At 42.0% G+C, this 17566-nt stretch overlaps 2 protein-coding genes across 2 annotated transcripts; both read left to right on the top strand.

The window, feature by feature from the left end:
• The first annotated feature begins 1143 nt into the window (after positions 1-1143).
• s1pr1 (sphingosine-1-phosphate receptor 1) lies at positions 1144-3852 on the top strand. The gene has a single exon (XM_083672575.1). It carries the CDS (start codon positions 1284-1286, stop codon positions 2400-2402), a length of 1119 nt encoding a protein of 372 aa, XP_083528701.1. The 5' UTR covers positions 1144-1283; the 3' UTR covers positions 2403-3852.
• Positions 3853-8799: 4947 nt separating this feature from the next.
• zbtb37 (zinc finger and BTB domain containing 37) lies at positions 8800-15745 on the top strand (the record flags this gene model as incomplete). The annotated part of the gene is made up of 4 exons (XM_083671665.1): positions 8800-8826; positions 9744-10755; positions 12043-12142; positions 15242-15745. Exons 2-4 carry the CDS (start codon positions 9761-9763, stop codon positions 15743-15745), a joined length of 1599 nt encoding a protein of 532 aa, XP_083527791.1. The 5' UTR covers positions 8800-8826; positions 9744-9760.
• Positions 15746-17566: the final 1821 nt, after the last annotated feature.

The following is a 17566-nucleotide window of genomic DNA, read 5'->3' on the forward strand; positions in this document are numbered from 1 at the left end:
TGTTTTCTATTAATAATATAGATATAGGTATTAAAGATACTGAAAGATATGGTCCGTTAGTGTAAAACTAGATATATTCTTCCTCCAGAAAACCATACCAATAGTTAGAGAAGAAATATTTGCCAGTTAATGCTGCATGAACTGTAGACCTATGTATGTAATAAACAAAAGTGCATTTACTGTAAGAGAATCATTACAATGTCTGCAATTTTGCATACAGTCAAAATGAATGTCATGTCTGCAACTCGAGGGGCTAGGGGGAGGGGTAGACCTATTGAATTAGTGGGTTGAGCTGAAAAAAAAGGTTCGCTTTTACTCAGCCTCTTTTGCGCACCGCGCTCAGTCCACGGGAGCGATTGCCGATACGGTGCATCACATAGAATTCGATCACTGGGAGATTTAATTCAAATTCCCAATTTGTGGATTTTTGCCAACATAACGGTTGAAATTTCAATTTCCAGGATTATAACTATCGAAAAGGTAAGATAACATAACGCTATTTATTATTTTGTTTTTACCGGGAATTTAGGATTATAGATTTCAAACTTATTGGCCATGTAGTTTAGACTATTGTTAATAACAGGACATTGTCTCCTACAAATTACAAGTTTAAAGGAATAATATATAATCAGATGTACATAGTAAATTAGCCTACAGAGCCTGAGAGCAAAATCGTCCTGTCTCGTCAAGTTTGTCTCGTGAAAGTTTGATGAGTTTCACTGTTTAAGGAATTCGAATTAGTCATCATCTCATTTTAACTGCGCCAACTGCAATTCAATCATATTAAAAGAAAGAACCCGCACATATTGCTCTATATTCCAATAGTCAACCTGAGGAAGACACTTGAAAACGTTGCAATAATGTTTTGCAATAAACTGTTATACCCTACACCTGCAAATAAATTGAATGTGTAAATTACTTTTGAACTAACTAAATGTTATTTAGTTAGTCCGTACCGTATAAAATAGACCTACAGATGTATTTGATAGACTCATTGACTTTAGAATATTATTCAAAATGTATTCAGAGCTGTTGTTAAGTGGTTATTCTTCACTATTATCGTTTATTTTTCCCAGGAATTTCATGATGGGGTCCAAAGATACTCTCAGAATATCCTGTGGCAATGAGGATTATTTCTTCACTTGAGCGTCTGCAATGTCAACCCATCAAGAGAAAAGGAATATCGTTGCCTGCTGTGCCTTGGTCTGCCAGCGCCCCTCAGTGGAGTAAATAGAGAATCACAGATTCCGGAGAATTTAAATCCATACGGACCGAACAGGGCCATGGCTGACTCCATGTACTCTGACCTGATAGCTAGACACTACAACTTCACAGGGAAGTTCCGCAAAGTGGAGCAGGATTCCAGACTCAAAGCAGACTCAGTGATTTTCATTATTGTATGCTGTTTCATCATCCTCGAAAATGTCTTGGTACTGCTTACCATTTGGAGGACCAAGAAGTTCCACAAGCCCATGTACTACTTCATTGGGAACTTAGCTTTGTCAGACTTGCTGGCCGGGATGGTGTACACTGCCAACATCCTACTATCAGGGGCCAATACGTACAAACTGTCCCCTACACAGTGGTTCTTCAGGGAGGGGAGCATGTTCGTAGCCCTGGCTGCCTCTGTCTTCAGCCTGCTGGCCATTGCCATTGAGCGCCACCTCACCATGCTGAAGATGAAGCTTCACAACAACGGCAACACGTGCCGTGTGTTCCTGCTCATCAGCACTGTGTGGCTGATTGCTGCAATCTTGGGCGGCTTGCCAATCATGGGCTGGAACTGCATTGAGAGCATGCCCAGTTGTTCCACCGTGCTCCCACTCTACCACAAGACATACATCCTCTTTTGCACCACTGTCTTCAGTGTCATTCTTATGGCCATTGTTGTCTTGTATGCTCGCATCTACGCCCTGGTGCGTACACGAAGCCGCAAGCTGGTCTTCCGTAAGGTGACCAATGGGCGCAGCGGAGGAAGCGCCAGCAGCAAGAGCTCAGAGAAGTCTATGGCCCTGCTGAAGACGGTGATCATTGTGCTGAGCTGCTTTATTGCCTGCTGGGCACCGCTCTTCATCCTCCTGCTCCTGGACGTGGCCTGTGAGATCCGCATGTGTGCCATCCTCTACAAGGCAGAATGGTTCCTTGCCCTGGCTGTGCTCAACTCGGCCATGAACCCCCTCATCTACACACTCACCAGCAACGAGATGCGCCGCGCCTTCCTCAAGACACTGATGTGCTGCAGTGTCTGCAGCCGGCCCACCGGAAAGTTCTCCCGGCCCATCATGGGTGCTGAGTTCAGTCGGAGCAAGTCGGACAACTCGTCTCACCCCAATAAGGAAGAGCAGGAATACTCGCCAAGGGAGACCATTGTATCCTCTGGGAACATCACCTCTTCTTCTTAAAAGGCCTTCTGGACTGCTGAAAACTAGCTGTGTGAATGTTTGGGTGTACATATGTTTTTGCATAGTGTGTGTGTGTACATTATGTATATATATGTGTATAAGTAGGTTTTTGTGTTTGTGTGTGTGTGTGTGAAAGAGAATGTGCAGCCCTGTACTTGTGTGTATGTACAGTATGTCATTTGTACAGCATGTGCCTCTGAAGTTTCCATTTGTTTGATCATTTCTCAAAAGGTATGTTTTTGAGAAGTGAGATGAACTCATACCATACGAAAAAGGGCTAAATTGGAAGAAATTGAATTGCTCTGGACATTCAGAGTCCCTATACCACAAAGTTGAACTGGAGAGATTTTCAGTTTCATTGCATCTCCCATGCCTTTAGGACTGCCTGAACTGTGTCCATATTCAAAATACATTGTCATAGGGAAGCACTTACTGTATACTGTAGCATCTGATCTGCAAACCAGACTTTTCAGTATTATGATTTCAAACATGTTGTTTATTTCCAGTTTCTGAAGACGTTTCAGTCAGAGGTGTGTTTGTATATTTAGCACAGCACTTGTTGTAAAAGTGCTAATTCAGAACCATCAACCTATTATAGGAATGTACTGACTCTCTAAAATGTGTTGATGGAAAAGTGATGATAGTTTGTAGAGCTTATTGTTGTTATGGAAATATTTAAGAAATACAATTAATGAAGTGCTTGTATTTTTTTGACTTAACTCTGAAGGCTAGTACAATGTCAATCCTATCCCCTGATTGAGAATGTATTTTGTACTTAAATGTGTTATTTCACTCTTATTGTATACATTTATCATTGTAGCGATCCAATGTAGTTGCAATAATAATTTATATTTGAAACAGTGAAAAAGCATGGTTTGCATGGTTGTGTGTGACAGAGGTTGCCTTTCTTTTTCAAATCATGATTTTACTGTCTTTCTATTTTGCTGCCTTAAAGGGGGTTTCCTTTTAAAGATACAATAGCTCCATCTATTCAGCTTGTGCACGTCTGTCCTTCAGTTCCCACACTAAAAAATCCTTAAAAGCACCGGATCTGCACCTCTCATTTGAAAACCGGCATGCACCAAGTATTAGGAAAGGAGATGGAAATGATCTTTCCTGTCCTCAGAATGATCATTCCAGGGGTCAACCAGTCATAACTTAAAATTATGTAGTTGAAGAATTTAATCTTACAGTCGACACACACACACACACACACACCACCTATAGCTCAATGGAAACCTGTGGTTTGTTTATTTTGTGAAACTGCACAGTGGAGAACTGTTAAATACCCATGGTCAAGTACAATGCTATCTGTCATGAAGCCAATTAATCACGGTATGTTTGCCAAAACTTGTAACTCTCCCCTCATGTGACCACATGTCATATTTGCACACTGTATCTTTTGTTTATTTGTTTTGAGTGTTTTGGTTAGCTCTTAATAAATATTGGAAATAAACAATATTTGTATTCTTGTTATATTAATGCACACTCTTTCAACTTGCTGTACGTGAGTAAAGGTTCTGGTTTAAATGTAATAATTTACTTTTGCCTGTCTCCTTCATAACTATTGAATTTGGGGTTTAATCTCACATCCTAAGTATGGGAAATGGCATACAATTAAAAGAGAATGGAAAACAAGGCATAAAACAGGCCCTGGCTATGGACAGGAACCACAAAGCAAACACAATGCCAGGTGGGTCTTCACATGAAGGTAAAAAAAAAAGTATAGATGCATTGCACGCAAGACTTGCAACCCAAACATTGCAGGTTAGAATCTAGGTGCTCAAAGTGTTTTTGTTTAGTAATGCCCCCTGACACTTTACACTAACCTTCACTACTTGAAATAAATGACTAATACTGCCTAACCCCTAGCCTCCTCCCCAGGCTATTGCGCACAGCACATATAAGCCTGGAATAACAACGATTAAGACCTGGCCTTAGTGGGAACGAATTTCCTGAGTGAAGTATTTGTTGTTATTTGATTTCAGCTAATCACACAGCTGCAAGGCGTAGCTCCAAAGCAGAAATGTGTGGTGTGCAAGTGCTGTGGGAGATGATAGATGCGGAGTAAAGTCAATGCGGTGTCCGTTTTCTATACTCTTTCTATTAGCTTAATGAAGGCCAAGTTTGCGTTGATTCACCAGACCTTTCGCTCATTTGGGCAGAATTGTCTGGGAACGAGACTACCTAACCCCTAACATAATCTTGTTCTCAGACACTTCCCCCCAATATGCTTGGAAGGTCTGGTGGACCAACACGTAAAACCTGGCCTTTGTTTATCCAATACAAAGATCAGTAAAAACTCCTGATGCAGATCCAGTTCCTGTACCTTGCATCAGTCATCTCCCATAGCACTTCCCCCAAGTGCTTGCACACCACAAGTTTCTTGATTCGGAACCACGTATTGCAATATCTTACTCAGTAAATTCACTCCCATCAAGGCCAGTTTTCATCTTGGGAGATGAAGTTTGGCACGGTGTGCTTAAATCAATGAATAAGTATGAATATGGATAGGCAGAAAAAGTGAGTATGTTTGGTATTAATTCCATATGCTTATCTCATCTGAATCGGCCATACATGTACACGCTTTGATAATACATAAGGTCCTTAGCACGTCCTTGTGGCCATTTCATGTTATTGCTTCATGCAATGAATATTAAGGAGGTCTGCTAGTTTTCACTCAGTCTAATCCCTGCATTGTTCTTAAATCCTGGTCTTGGAAACCTCATAGTGTGCAGGCTTTTGTCCTAGACTAGTACTGACCCACCTGATGCGACTCACCTATAGCTTGATTAAAGACACATTGTTTCAATGTGACGTGTCCCACAGAACGTAATCTTTGAACTGAAGAGGTCATCAGTTGAAGGGCCATTTTTGATACTGCTATTGCACTCATGATTAGTTTGTTTCCAGCTTGGTAGAGAGCTACACTCAATAACATTTACATTTTAGTCTATAGCGGACACTCTCTTATCAGTGTGACTAACAACAATTAACACCTCAACGCCATGTATGCACATTATGTATGTGTGCACATTTGGTAAGTGTCCAGTTCTGTATATTTCTCACTGTTTCTCAAACACACATTTCACATTGGAAAACAATGGACCTAATTTATCAACCTATCAAAGCTCTTGCAGTACGAACTAACATCTTCCCGATCCAGTCAAAGGATGGTGTGGTGAGTAGTTGATTCAAAGCGAGAGAAAGAAAGAATTCTGAAGAACAGTTCTGAAGAAATAATACAAAAAATGTATTAAGCTAGAGCGCTGCTGTGGGTGTTGAGACTTATGGAGGTGAGTAAAACGCTGCTGGAGCGACAGAGTCTCTCTGAACCGCCTAGAATTTTCCCCTATTGTCATCCAGCCCCGAATCAAATAACCCATTGGACTCAATGGAGCATCGGTCAGCGAGGTTCTCTCTCCGGCATGGTGGCCAAGTTCAGCCAGAGATGCCGATGGCCACAGAGAAGCCCATAGCTCTCCCTATGGCCTGTGAGGTGCACCTAGCAAAGCAGAGGATAAGATCAGTCGCTTTACGTAGCTTGGTGACACTGTCCTCCTCCACTTTCTCCCCCGGCTCTTTTAGATCTGCCTGGTAGGCTTGAAGAAAGCCCTGAGTATTCATGGCACACGCAGCCTGTTCCATACACAGGTAGGTCTTCTCCACCAGCTTTGCTGTAGCTTGACTGGGCTTGGAGGGGTGCAGGGGCATTCCCCCCTTGCTGGAGGGGGCTAGCCAGGCTGCCACATTTGGTTCTGTAGGTGGAAAAGCAAGATAGCAGTTTTCTGCCACCTGGTCTATGCTGGTGTAGGCAAGAAAGCCTTGTACCCGATGTGATCATATGAACTGGTGACCCTGATTTTACACGATTGCGAATGGCTGGATGTGTGACACAGCAGATGTATACATACCCAATAAAGATATGCACCGGAACTGTAAGATAATTTTCATCATATTTCAAGAATAATGCCACTGTTAAGAGTGAAGTGCATGGTCTGGCAAAAACGAAAACAAAAATTCCATTACGTCCGAGGTGGGACGTGAACTCAAAACCTTCACGCGGCAGACCATTACTCGCTCCTCCACAACGAACAAATCACCAAATCACTGAGACGCCCCATAATAACTTGTGACCTGTGTAGCAGGCTGTAATCATCACTATCACTTGTTAAACTGAGCGACTGACTGCAAGTTACATAGGTGGACACCATGTACACTTTCAGCACAAATCAATGCGACAATCATGTAAACAAACTGTCCAAATCAATTCAGTCGGAATGATGTCACGATGGTCACGATGTATTCACTCCAGTCACCGACAGGTGGCAGCCACTGACAGCAGAATCAAAACATGTTGTGTACATGATTATCGCATGATCTGTGCTAAAAGTGTTGTTAGCATTCATCGGTGGGTGTAGCATGCACATGCCATTGCACCTCTTTGAGACGCTCTATCGGACAATAGATCATAACAATGATTACAGCCTGCTACACAGGTCACAACTTATTATGGGGCGTCTCAGTGATTTGGAGTGTGTGGGGAGTACCATATGACGAAACACAAATATTCGTCCCACCTCAGATGGAGTCTTTTCTTCATTCTTCTTTTTTTTGCCAGACCATGCACTTCACTCTTAACAATGGCACTATTTTTGGAAGTACGAAATATGACTCCTACACACACAAATGATGTTGCAGTTCGGGTGCATTTCTTTATTGGTTATTTCTATATCCGCGGTGTTACACATCCAGCTGTATCCAATCGTGTCGAATCAAATGTGTGCTATAGCAACAAATACAAAAGAGGCCCAAGTCAGTAACATGTATTAAGTATGATTCACTAGAAGAGCTTTAAAAACTATAGTTTTCAGTGCAGATACTTAACTCATAAGTTAGGTAACTCATTAGAGGGATAGATGTCATGTATAATTTGGAAATGTATTAATGTAGAATGTGTCTTCTGTAGAAAGTTTTCTTTGGCTTTAGGTGTTATGGGGAAAGATAAATATTTTGTTCTTATTATCTTGGTAACAGATACATCTTAAAGGGACACTTCACAGGTTTTTGACCTCAAAATCGTTGTCCAGATCACCTTACGAACGTGTTTTTGAAAACTATGTAGAGATTTAGTAGTAGTTAGCTACGGCCTGGTTTGTTTATATCCATAAGCACCACGCTAGTGCATGCATCTATCACTTGTGTTAACTAACATGCGTCTATATTTCCTGCCTATTTAGAGAACAAAGACCACAAATAACTTGCTATTGAGTCGTGGTGACAATCAGAGAAATGTTCCTTACTACATTTTTTCAGTTATTTGAGTATGGCTCTGGGCATAGATCATAGTATGGCGCATAGTATGGCACATCAATTATCAATCATGAGTTTAGTTGCAACTGCAACTATATGAGACAACTCTCTCCAGTTGCAAAAATATACATGAAACCCCAAAACACATGGCCGCACTATATCGCTGAATAAAAACCTGCTTTAAGATATCCTACTTGTTTGTTGTGTTGTTGAAATTAAGTCAAAAGCTTCACCAGAAGTTATGTTTTCTCAGTTTTTCCCTGTGGCGGTGGTGTATTCGGGTGCCGGCTCATGCCAACTATGAGATGACACCTCTAATGAGCATTCTTTTAAATTATGCTTAGGCCAGAGATTGTATATACTCGGCCTAGGCTACGGCAAAATACAATTTTGGCACAGCGAGGCAACTCACTACACAATATGATAAACTATTGTAGAACTACAAGTACCATAACCATCTATTCGACTTCACAGTGAAGCATTTTGGGAACAGGCGTTCTTTTTTCAAGCGTCTTCTCTCTTATTTGTCTATCGTTGAAAAAAGAGAACAGCACTTCCCATAATGCCGTGCTAATTTTTTTTTTCTCAAGATTGGCCCGTGTGCCGTGTCATGAAATGGGAAAAAGAGAGTGGCGAAAGGAGTAACCGTGCACATAAATTGAAAATAAGTTAACGTGACATTAGTAATGGAGAAGTGCCATCGTTATTTAAGGACGGTTCGTTATGAAATAGATGTTATGCGATGTTCTGTCCTGCTCCGTTTTTATTGATACATGGTTTAGCCACATTGACTGTCGCGACTCGAGCAACGCCGGGGTGTATTCTGATACTAGGCTTCGGCTCATCACCGTACTGCAGTATGTTACTGTGACCGAGAGGAGGACCAGGGCTCGGCTGTAGTATTTGAGCGTCATCGCTGTGCAAAGGCAGCATCAGCTCTCTCAATTTCACAATAATGCACAGTCCTTTGGAGGAAGCTATAATTAATGGCATCTATGCAAGTTAACGGGACAGGTGTCTCACCTAATTTTAGGGTGAAGTACTGAAATAAATAGCTGAGTTGAGTTTCAGTGCTTGTCAAAAGTGCCGCTGGTCTGGTGCATTCCGCAAGGTAAGAGGAAAAGTTTTGCACTCTTGAGCTGCTGTAACTTTCTTGGTTAGGTTTTCAAATTGTGTTTATCCCACAAAATTGCCTGGTAGTTTGTTGATTGTCATTAGTTGGATCCAGTGGATTACCTCTAGCACTACAAGTCAATAACATCCCTCTGCAGACTCGCGCCCGCCGGTTCTGTGAGGTACAGTGGGGAGTGCACACCTGAGTGGACCGCAACGTGTTCGTACAAATAGGGGTCCAAAGATTTCTTTTCATTCACTATAGGCCTATAATCTGAGGTGTCATTTTATATATAAGCAATGAGACTGCATAAAACCTGTATGGAAGAAGCATCTGTTTGTCTGAACAAGATGTGACTGAAATTTTAAATTTAGAAGAGCAAACAAGCATGTATTAATCCTTGCAAGCAGGTTTTTTTTTCTTTCTTTTCTGATTTGAATAGGCGGTTTCCAAGACAAAGATTAAGTCTAGTCCTAGACTGAAAAGCATCGCACAATTTAGTCCAGGATTTGGCTTAATCTGTGTCCGGGAATGCGCCCTGAAGCCCAGATAAGGACTTAAACTACATTCTATACTCAACAAAGATGTTGCTCCCTATCCTGCTCCGGTCCCTGCTGTTTCGTATTAATAGGGAGGATTAAACTGTTAACACCTTTCATATAAATAGAAAATCAGCAATTCCTTTAGTCTGCTCTCTGATTTATGTTTAATTTTAACCTAGAATTAAACCCATGACATGATAAATGTGCATGTACTATATGTGTTATCTATGCTTCTATCAATTGTAAATCTACAATGTTATTTAGCATTTGTGATACCAATGGATTTTAGACTGTTTTGACTGCTATGTTGGAAGAACTTGATCTTATTGTAACACATGCATTATCATGTCACCCACTCTGCACCCCCATAAGGGACCCTACGAGGCAGCATGGAGCGAGCAGGCAGCATCCAACTGGACATCCCTGACTTCAGCAACTCGGTGCTGTCCCACCTCAACCAGCTGCGCATGCAAGGCCGGCTGTGCGACATTGTGGTCAATGTGCAGGGCCAGAGCTTCCGTGCTCACAAAGTCGTCTTAGCTGCCAGCTCGCCTTACTTCAGGGACCACATGTCGCTGAGCCAGATGAGCACCGTCTCACTGTCAGTCATTCGCAGCCCCTCTGTGTTCGAGCAGCTCCTCACCTTCTGCTACACGGGTAGGCTGTGCCTGCAGCTAGCTGACATCATCAGCTACCTGACGGCTGCCAGCTTCCTGCAGATGCAGCACATCATTGACCGCTGTACGCAGATCCTGGAGGGCATCCATCTGAAGATCAGCCTGGCTGATGTGGAGGAGGAGCTGGGGGCTGAAGGAGTGCAGGGGTACAGGGGTGCTGGAAGGACCCTGGAGGCCGGAAGAGGAGCAGGGGGAGGAACGTCAGGGGGTTTGCGCTCCCTCAGCCCGCTCCACAACAGCCCCAGGGTCCTAGGCCCCCGAGGATGCATCTCTGGAGGGGGGGTGGATATCCAGGAGGTGGGGAGCCCGGGGGGGGAGTCTATGAGCCCCCAGATAGTGGAGCACAGTGGAATGGGTCCTGAGGGGCGTTCTGGGGATGCGGCGGTGGTCAGTGGGCCGGGGAAGGAGCCCATACTACGCATTAACCGAGCCGGCCAGTGGTACGTGGAGACGGGAGCTGAGTCAGAGAGAGGAAGTGGCGAGGAGGGGGAGAGGGTGCAGGTGGTGGATGGGCTGAGGATAAAGACTGAGAGGATGGAGGAGTGGATAGGGTCTGAGACCCAGGAGGAAGGCAGTGGGGCAGAGGAGGGGTCTGCCATGATGATTGACACATCTGGCTGCAGCTCACTGGTGCAGGAGGGGTTTGTCACAGGGGCTTCTGGGACTAAGAGTGCTCAGCCGTCTAGCAGCTTCAGTGAGACAGAGAGGTGGGTAAAAGCATCAATGCAGCAGGCACTTCATGGTACTTCTTGGCACTTCATCTGGTCCTGGATGGCAGCGCTGTGTTTTTTTTTGTAAATTGTTTTAGCTGTAACAACTCAATTAGTCAATTAGCTTAATAATCAACACGTTCATTGTTCAGTAGTGCTAGGCTTAGCCTTAGGCAGCACACATTTCTTCCTGCCTGTCAGGACCAAAGTCAGGGACACTGACTGGAGTGTGTTTATATGAATTTTAAATTAAAGAAAAACACTACTTAAAGGTCCAGTATGTAGGATTTGAGCATTGAAACAGTTCTTAATATCCATGATAAATCTATAGTGACCCGGGAATGAGACCCCTTGACAAAGAAAGTTCAGTGAAGAGTGCTGTTTTAGTCCCCAGTATCTAAAATCTAGTTGTTTTAGAATGTTAGAATTTTTCATTACAGTTTGCAAAAATACATACTGGGACCTTAAATGGAATGCTGCAGATAATGTTTATCATAAAACTTATATTAGAAGCTTAGGCATTTGGTTTATATTGAGTCAAAACACATCATCATGAGACTTTTCCAGGAAGTAAACCGCTTAGGGCTGGGCTGATATTAGATATTATCCAATATCATGATATTTAGAAAATATTGTGATATTGGTAGATTATCTTATAGACAATAAGTCTGCAAAAGTTGTTAAAACTGCTAAACTAAAAGTGTAGTGTCCTGCTGTTTTTGCAACGCAAAGTACAGCTAGCTGTTAAAACATATCTATTTGTTTCATCAAACTATTTACATTCCCAGCCATACACTCTATGCGCTGCAGAATGATATTATTGTGATATTTTCTAAAATAATATTTTATAATATTTTAAAAATATTATAATATAATATTTTATAATATAATATTTAATCGCCCAACCTTTAATTTGGGTAACTATGAGGCGTGTATTCCTTTGCACAAAATAACATACAATTTAGCAAGGACTGACAGGTATTGCATGATATCAGCATGATTGAACATGGGGACATTCGGCTAGCCAACAGTTTGTTCGATTTTGGGCAATTGCATGATGGGATTGTTACTAATCTAAAGTTGAAGGTGCCCATGGTAACAAAAAAACAATTAATTTTGACCTGGTGTTTTTTAGACACTGTCATTTATGTGCTTTAATAGGATTCATTGCCATGCTATTATTGGAGACTGATGATTGTTGAAGACATGGCTTCTCATAGAGGTTTTACAATTGGAGCTACTTTGCCACAGAAAAATGAGGATGCAGTATCTCTGTCCTGTCAGGTTCAGCCCTACTGGCAGTGTGGTGGTGATGGCAGATAGACAGAGAGCCAAGAGTGAGTCACCCAGCAGAGTGGACGACCAGCGCCATCCCACCTCACAGGTAAGTGTCACCACCTGGTGTCTAACACTGGTTGTCATGACTCAACAAGAAATACTTTATTGAACTCAACTATGCATATCCCTTGTTCGAAAAGCTAGCTTTCAGGCCGGGGGGGGGTGACAAATTTTATTTAGGTCTTACACTACGTCTGTTACATACTTAAAGGTCCTGTAACTAACCTTTTCATCCTAAAATGTACCCAAATACATACAATATTTAGGCCTATGTAGATTGTGGTGAGTGAGATATGAAATTTGAAAAAAGTTGAAATGCTCTCCCGAGTTGCTATAATCCTCTTTCTCTCAAACTTACCAAGTCAAAGCAGCTGCAGTTCTGTATCAAGTCCAAGCAAGGGATATATGATTTCTATCTTTCACTTTGCTCCAAATACAAGCTAGTTAAAGGAGCTGTGCATAAGTCTGTTGGAAATCTGCAACCTTTGGCCATCGAGGCGAAATACAAAAAAACAACAACATCCTCCCTAATAATAATTATGCGCAGAGTCGCTGTTATTGATCACATAATCAGTGGTTATTTCTCGAAAAAGGTGATGGTCAAAGGGGTTGCTAGAACATTAGGCAACTCCTGCATCTACCATAGTGCTTGTGGAATCAGTAGGATCTCTGGTCCAGTGCTGCCACAAAATCCCTCAGGAGCTGTGATATTAACCTAGCCATGGTGGCAGTGACACTGACTATTACAACCCACTATCTAGTTATGTTGCTGTAACAGGTGCATGAGGAAAATGCTGATTTGAGAGGGTCGGTTTGAGCCACCAATTATGTAATCAAAATCAGAATCTGCGGAGTGCCTTGCTGAGGTCCATGATCCTCTCAATCTTGGCTATGCAGCGAGGGAACTAACAACACAACGCAGAGTAGCTAACTAAGCTTACAGTACAGTATCATATTACACCGGGCTGGGTAAACATACCGTGTCTTCCATGGTGTCAACAGTACTTGGGACTGAGTGGGGATGTTCAACTGCGTGGTCTACATTAGCTACATTAGTAGTTTATGGTAGACCATCATAACATTATTCCGAAGTTTAGTCTAGTTACACTAGATACCTACTTCCAATACTTCCTTCAACAAACCCACCCCTTCCATGAAACCCCCGCAAAATGTGGCAGTATTGTACTACTTTTTTTTATTTTTTTAGGCAGGCATTATGTGTAGGTCTACTCAATCATGGGAATTATAATGCAATACAGAGTTTTGAATTAGAATTTTCATTGTGTCTCAAACAATACATACCCATTTGGGAAAAGGAATTGCAAACACAATATTTATTAATAATTTGCCACTTTGAATTTAAGATTTCATTATGGCAGGTATATGCTTCCATAGTGGTGTTTCTGCATGCAAGCACGATTTGAGGAGGCAGCTACCAGAGACAGAAAGGCGAAAATTGGTGAGTCCTCCCCTAGAGCACCCCTGGCCAATTGTAAACAAACCTGTGTCGCCCCTAGACACTCGATTTTAGAAAGCTGATTTTGGGACCAGAACAATGTTCGTAAATTTAATATTTCTTTCAAGGGATCTCATTCCCTGATCGCTACCGATTAAACATAGTCATTACAACCATTAGAATTAGAAAACCATCAGAAAAGGTTGGTGAACTCACTACCCAATATTATCCCATAAAAATACACATGCCATATCTCAGAATTGATTGGGCTTCCTGATCATAGTAGTCTGTTCGCTGTGACAGAATGTCTTTTTTTTTTTCTTCTGTATTCTACAAAGTTCTATCTAGCGCTGCAGTGAGAGAGGGGGAAGGTGACGTTGTTTTTGTTTCCACTCTTGCTCCACTCTACCTGAGTGAGAGAGGTGCGCACGTTGAGTCCTCCACTGAGTCTGAGAGTTTAAGGCACAAATTTCCCGAATTTGCAGTGGTTCCCATTTAATCCCCATGTTGCCTACATAACCTCACTCCGTTTTCAGAATTTATAAATAATCTCTCTCATGTCCTCTGCTCTTCTCGGCTGAATGGTATGTTCTCCTTGTTCAGCTCTTGCTTTCACTGGATTTGATAAAGTTTCTGTAATCACTAATTCATTCCTCTGTGAAAAGGGTTCTATTTAGGTCCTTATGCATGTTGTATACATAATTAGGGTTAAGATGACTTGGTGGACCTTTTATGTCTATAGCGGTCAGCCTTGTGCTCTAGGAATAAAGAATGGGCCTGCTTATGTGCCTATAGACCCCTTTCGTGTTCAAATCACGCATTGATAAGCTTGGATATGCACCCACATAGGTTGCAGAAAGGCACACATCGTCAGTCAATATTAGGCTGGGGCTGGGATCTCAACAAAAATGTGCTGTTGTGCGGTTGGTTGACAAAACAGAAAAGGCCAAAATAAGGACCTTCATTTTTATAGGATACCATCAACAAAGACGCCTTTTATCATTTCACTGTATGGCTAGGTAGCATTGTAAAACATGTAGGATATAGTTGTTAATTTTGTTTACTACAGCCCACTTAAGAGTGGGGTATTTTGCTACCACGTATCTTACTCAGGTGAAATGTCTGTAAACACTGAGAGGGGTCTATTCCCATCTCTGACACACACACAAACACAGAGGCTCTCTTCTAATGATGCAGGCCGATAACCTGTGCATGTGATGTGAAAAGCTTCTCTACTGACTATCATATTTTATAGCTACTCAATGGCATGAGCAGGAATCCTGAACAACACCCATGACATCTATTTTACATTAGATGTTTGCCCTATTTAAGACAGGACAATGACAGCAATCCACAGAAATGAAGCATCAGCAATTGGTGGGGGTTTTCAGAAGTGTTTCTTGATGCATCCAGTTCAATTCCAAAGTCATCATACAGATGGAGAAAATGGTTCCCATAATCAGGATGTTGTTAGTTCTTTGAGGGAGCTATCATGTGCTCTCTCAGGTTTGGATCAAGCCTGCAAGTGTCTATCACCAGTCTCAGTTCTTCAAAGTTCCCTGGCATTGACCAGTCTTACAAAAGAAAAACTGCTGATGGAGGAGGAGGGGGTGAGGGGAGAGGGAGCACATACAAAAGTAATGGTTTAAGTTCGAGACACCCCCTATCCCTTTGTGCTTTGTTTGACAGGGAGAGGAGCAGGCCGTCTTTGATATGGGAGGCTATGAAGAGTACCTGCGTGAACAGGTGGGTGACCGCTGGTTCCGCTACAACCCACGGCTGACCTGCATTTACTGCTGCAAGTCCTTCAACCAGAAGGGAAGTCTGGACCGCCATATGCGCCTTCACATGGGCATCACACCTTTCGTGTGCCGCATTTGTGGGAAGAAGTACACCCGCAAGGACCAGCTTGAGTACCACATCCGTAAGCACACAGGGAACAAGCCCTTCCACTGCCACGTCTGTGGTAAGAGCTTCCCCTTCCAGGCCATCCTCAACCAACATTTCCGCAAGAATCATCCCGGCTGTGCCCCCCAAGAGGTGGCCCACAGTGCCTCCCCTGAGACCACCACTGTCACCTCCCGGGCAGGGCAGAATGAGGAAGGGTCACCAAGCCAGGAGGAGCCAGAGGGGGGCAGCAGCGGGGGTGGTGACGCTGTCCAGGCTTCAGTCTCCACCACTGGGCCTGATTGACCCAGTGGACCAGGGAGGGAGATGGACATGGCGTATGGGAGGACACAGAAAAAGGTATGGAAGGACAGGGTAGAGGAGTGCAGGGGGGGACTAAAGTTGGCTTTTGTTTTGTACTCTACTGTCAGGGGATGACTGAAAGATTGAAAGAGTTTTTATCGAAACTGCTTAAGAAGAGGAAAGGATGAAAAAGGGAGGAGATGCTTTCAAGAGTGGTTACAAGTCCATCCTGGGTGTAATTTTATACATTTTTCAAATCCTTTCAACATAACAATGGGACAGGAATTCCAGAACGATGCAAAAGAGTAGTTTAATAGGAGACTTTGCATTATATAGTTATTTATATTATATCTCCGCTTTAAACCACATCTACCTTCACAAAACAAACTGAACAGATAAAGCTAACAAATGAAGAAATGCCACACACTCCAATAACCTCATACACCACTGAATGCAGTGATTTTTATTTGCCTCTGACAATTTTCCTATGTTACAGTTTTATACTTTTGTACTACCGGTATTACAGGTTCAGAATGCAGAAAAATAACAGGTTGACTGGTCAGAATTAGGTCATATTGTATTAGCATTGCCAAAATCCTCAGTTTAATAACACAGTTGCTAAAAATACATTTCTAATTTTTATATATTTTTGCCTTGTGACAATCTTGAGTGGTTGGGGTCTGTGATAGATAATCTGACTCATTTTCACAGCTCTTTTAAGTGCCAGAACATCTTAAAAGAAGTTCCCTTGCGGGTAAAATAATGTGCTTGTATTGTATTAAAAAATGCTAAATGCTACTGCGCACAGCAGGTAATCGATAGGGCCCAGTGAACAAAAAAGGTTAATTTGGCTATGGTAGCAATGAATTCAATGAAGTGAAGTCTTAATTGACAAGACATCTTTCTTCAACATTGTTATGTCATGGGGCTTTAAGCATTGCAACATCAAAATTGTTCAGAAAATATATTTTAAATAAATAGTGTAAAAGGCCCACTAAAGTGAAAATCGTAATTTCCAGTGTATTTTGCAAGCTAGAAAAAATGACCTGTTAGCTAACTTATCTTCATCGAGTTGCTAACAATTTTACAAAAAGTAACTCACCAGAATTGTAATAGCATCCAACTGCAAACAGAAATGCTGCATAAATCCACATAAGAGACACTGTAGGGGTAGCTGCTAACGAATTGTTCAACATTACTGCCAGCAAAAAAAAATTAACCTAGGAACGAAAGGCTCACAAGACAAACTGTCAATCAAAAATGTGAACTGTCAATTAGAAAGTGTCACGCACAGTCAATCCTGTAGTCTGCTGCCTTGAGAAATTGTGTTAAGCAAAAAAGCTGCTACTTGCTTCTTTTTGAGCATTTTAATTCTAAACAATTAAAGTATGTAACCTAACATTTACCCAGAAATTATTTAATATGGAAATCAAAGTCACTTTAGTGGGCCTTTAAGAGAAACATGTTTGAAATAGTGTAACAATCCTTATGATACTTGCTAAATTCATGATATTGGCAAACTTCAACATCCAGATGTGTTTTTCCCTTTTAAAGCCTCATATCTCCACATTCTGAAACCAGCTGCTGAATGCATATTCATACACAGTAACACAGAACACAGGAAACTCAACTGTTTTTAACCTCAGATAAGCTACAATACAGCTCAGTTACCTCTCACAAATCACTACGCAATACAGCTCTGCTCCAAGCAGATTGGTGGAAGCCGATTACACAGTATGTGATTTTTTTTCTCCTCATTTTTCTGTGTGTTGATTAACTATGTTAATTGTTTTTCATAAGTGACAGATTGTTTGCATGGCTGCG

Source organism: Argentina silus (genome assembly GCF_951799395.1).
Source record: "Argentina silus genome assembly, chromosome: 6".
In the NCBI taxonomy this organism is placed as follows: Eukaryota; Metazoa; Chordata; class Actinopteri; order Argentiniformes; family Argentinidae; genus Argentina; species Argentina silus.

What these genes read in the sequence shown, in the direction of transcription:
- s1pr1 (XM_083672575.1), top strand. Translation starts at nt 1,284, where the DNA reads ATGGCTGACTCCATGTACTCTGACCTGATAGCTAGACACTACAACTTC.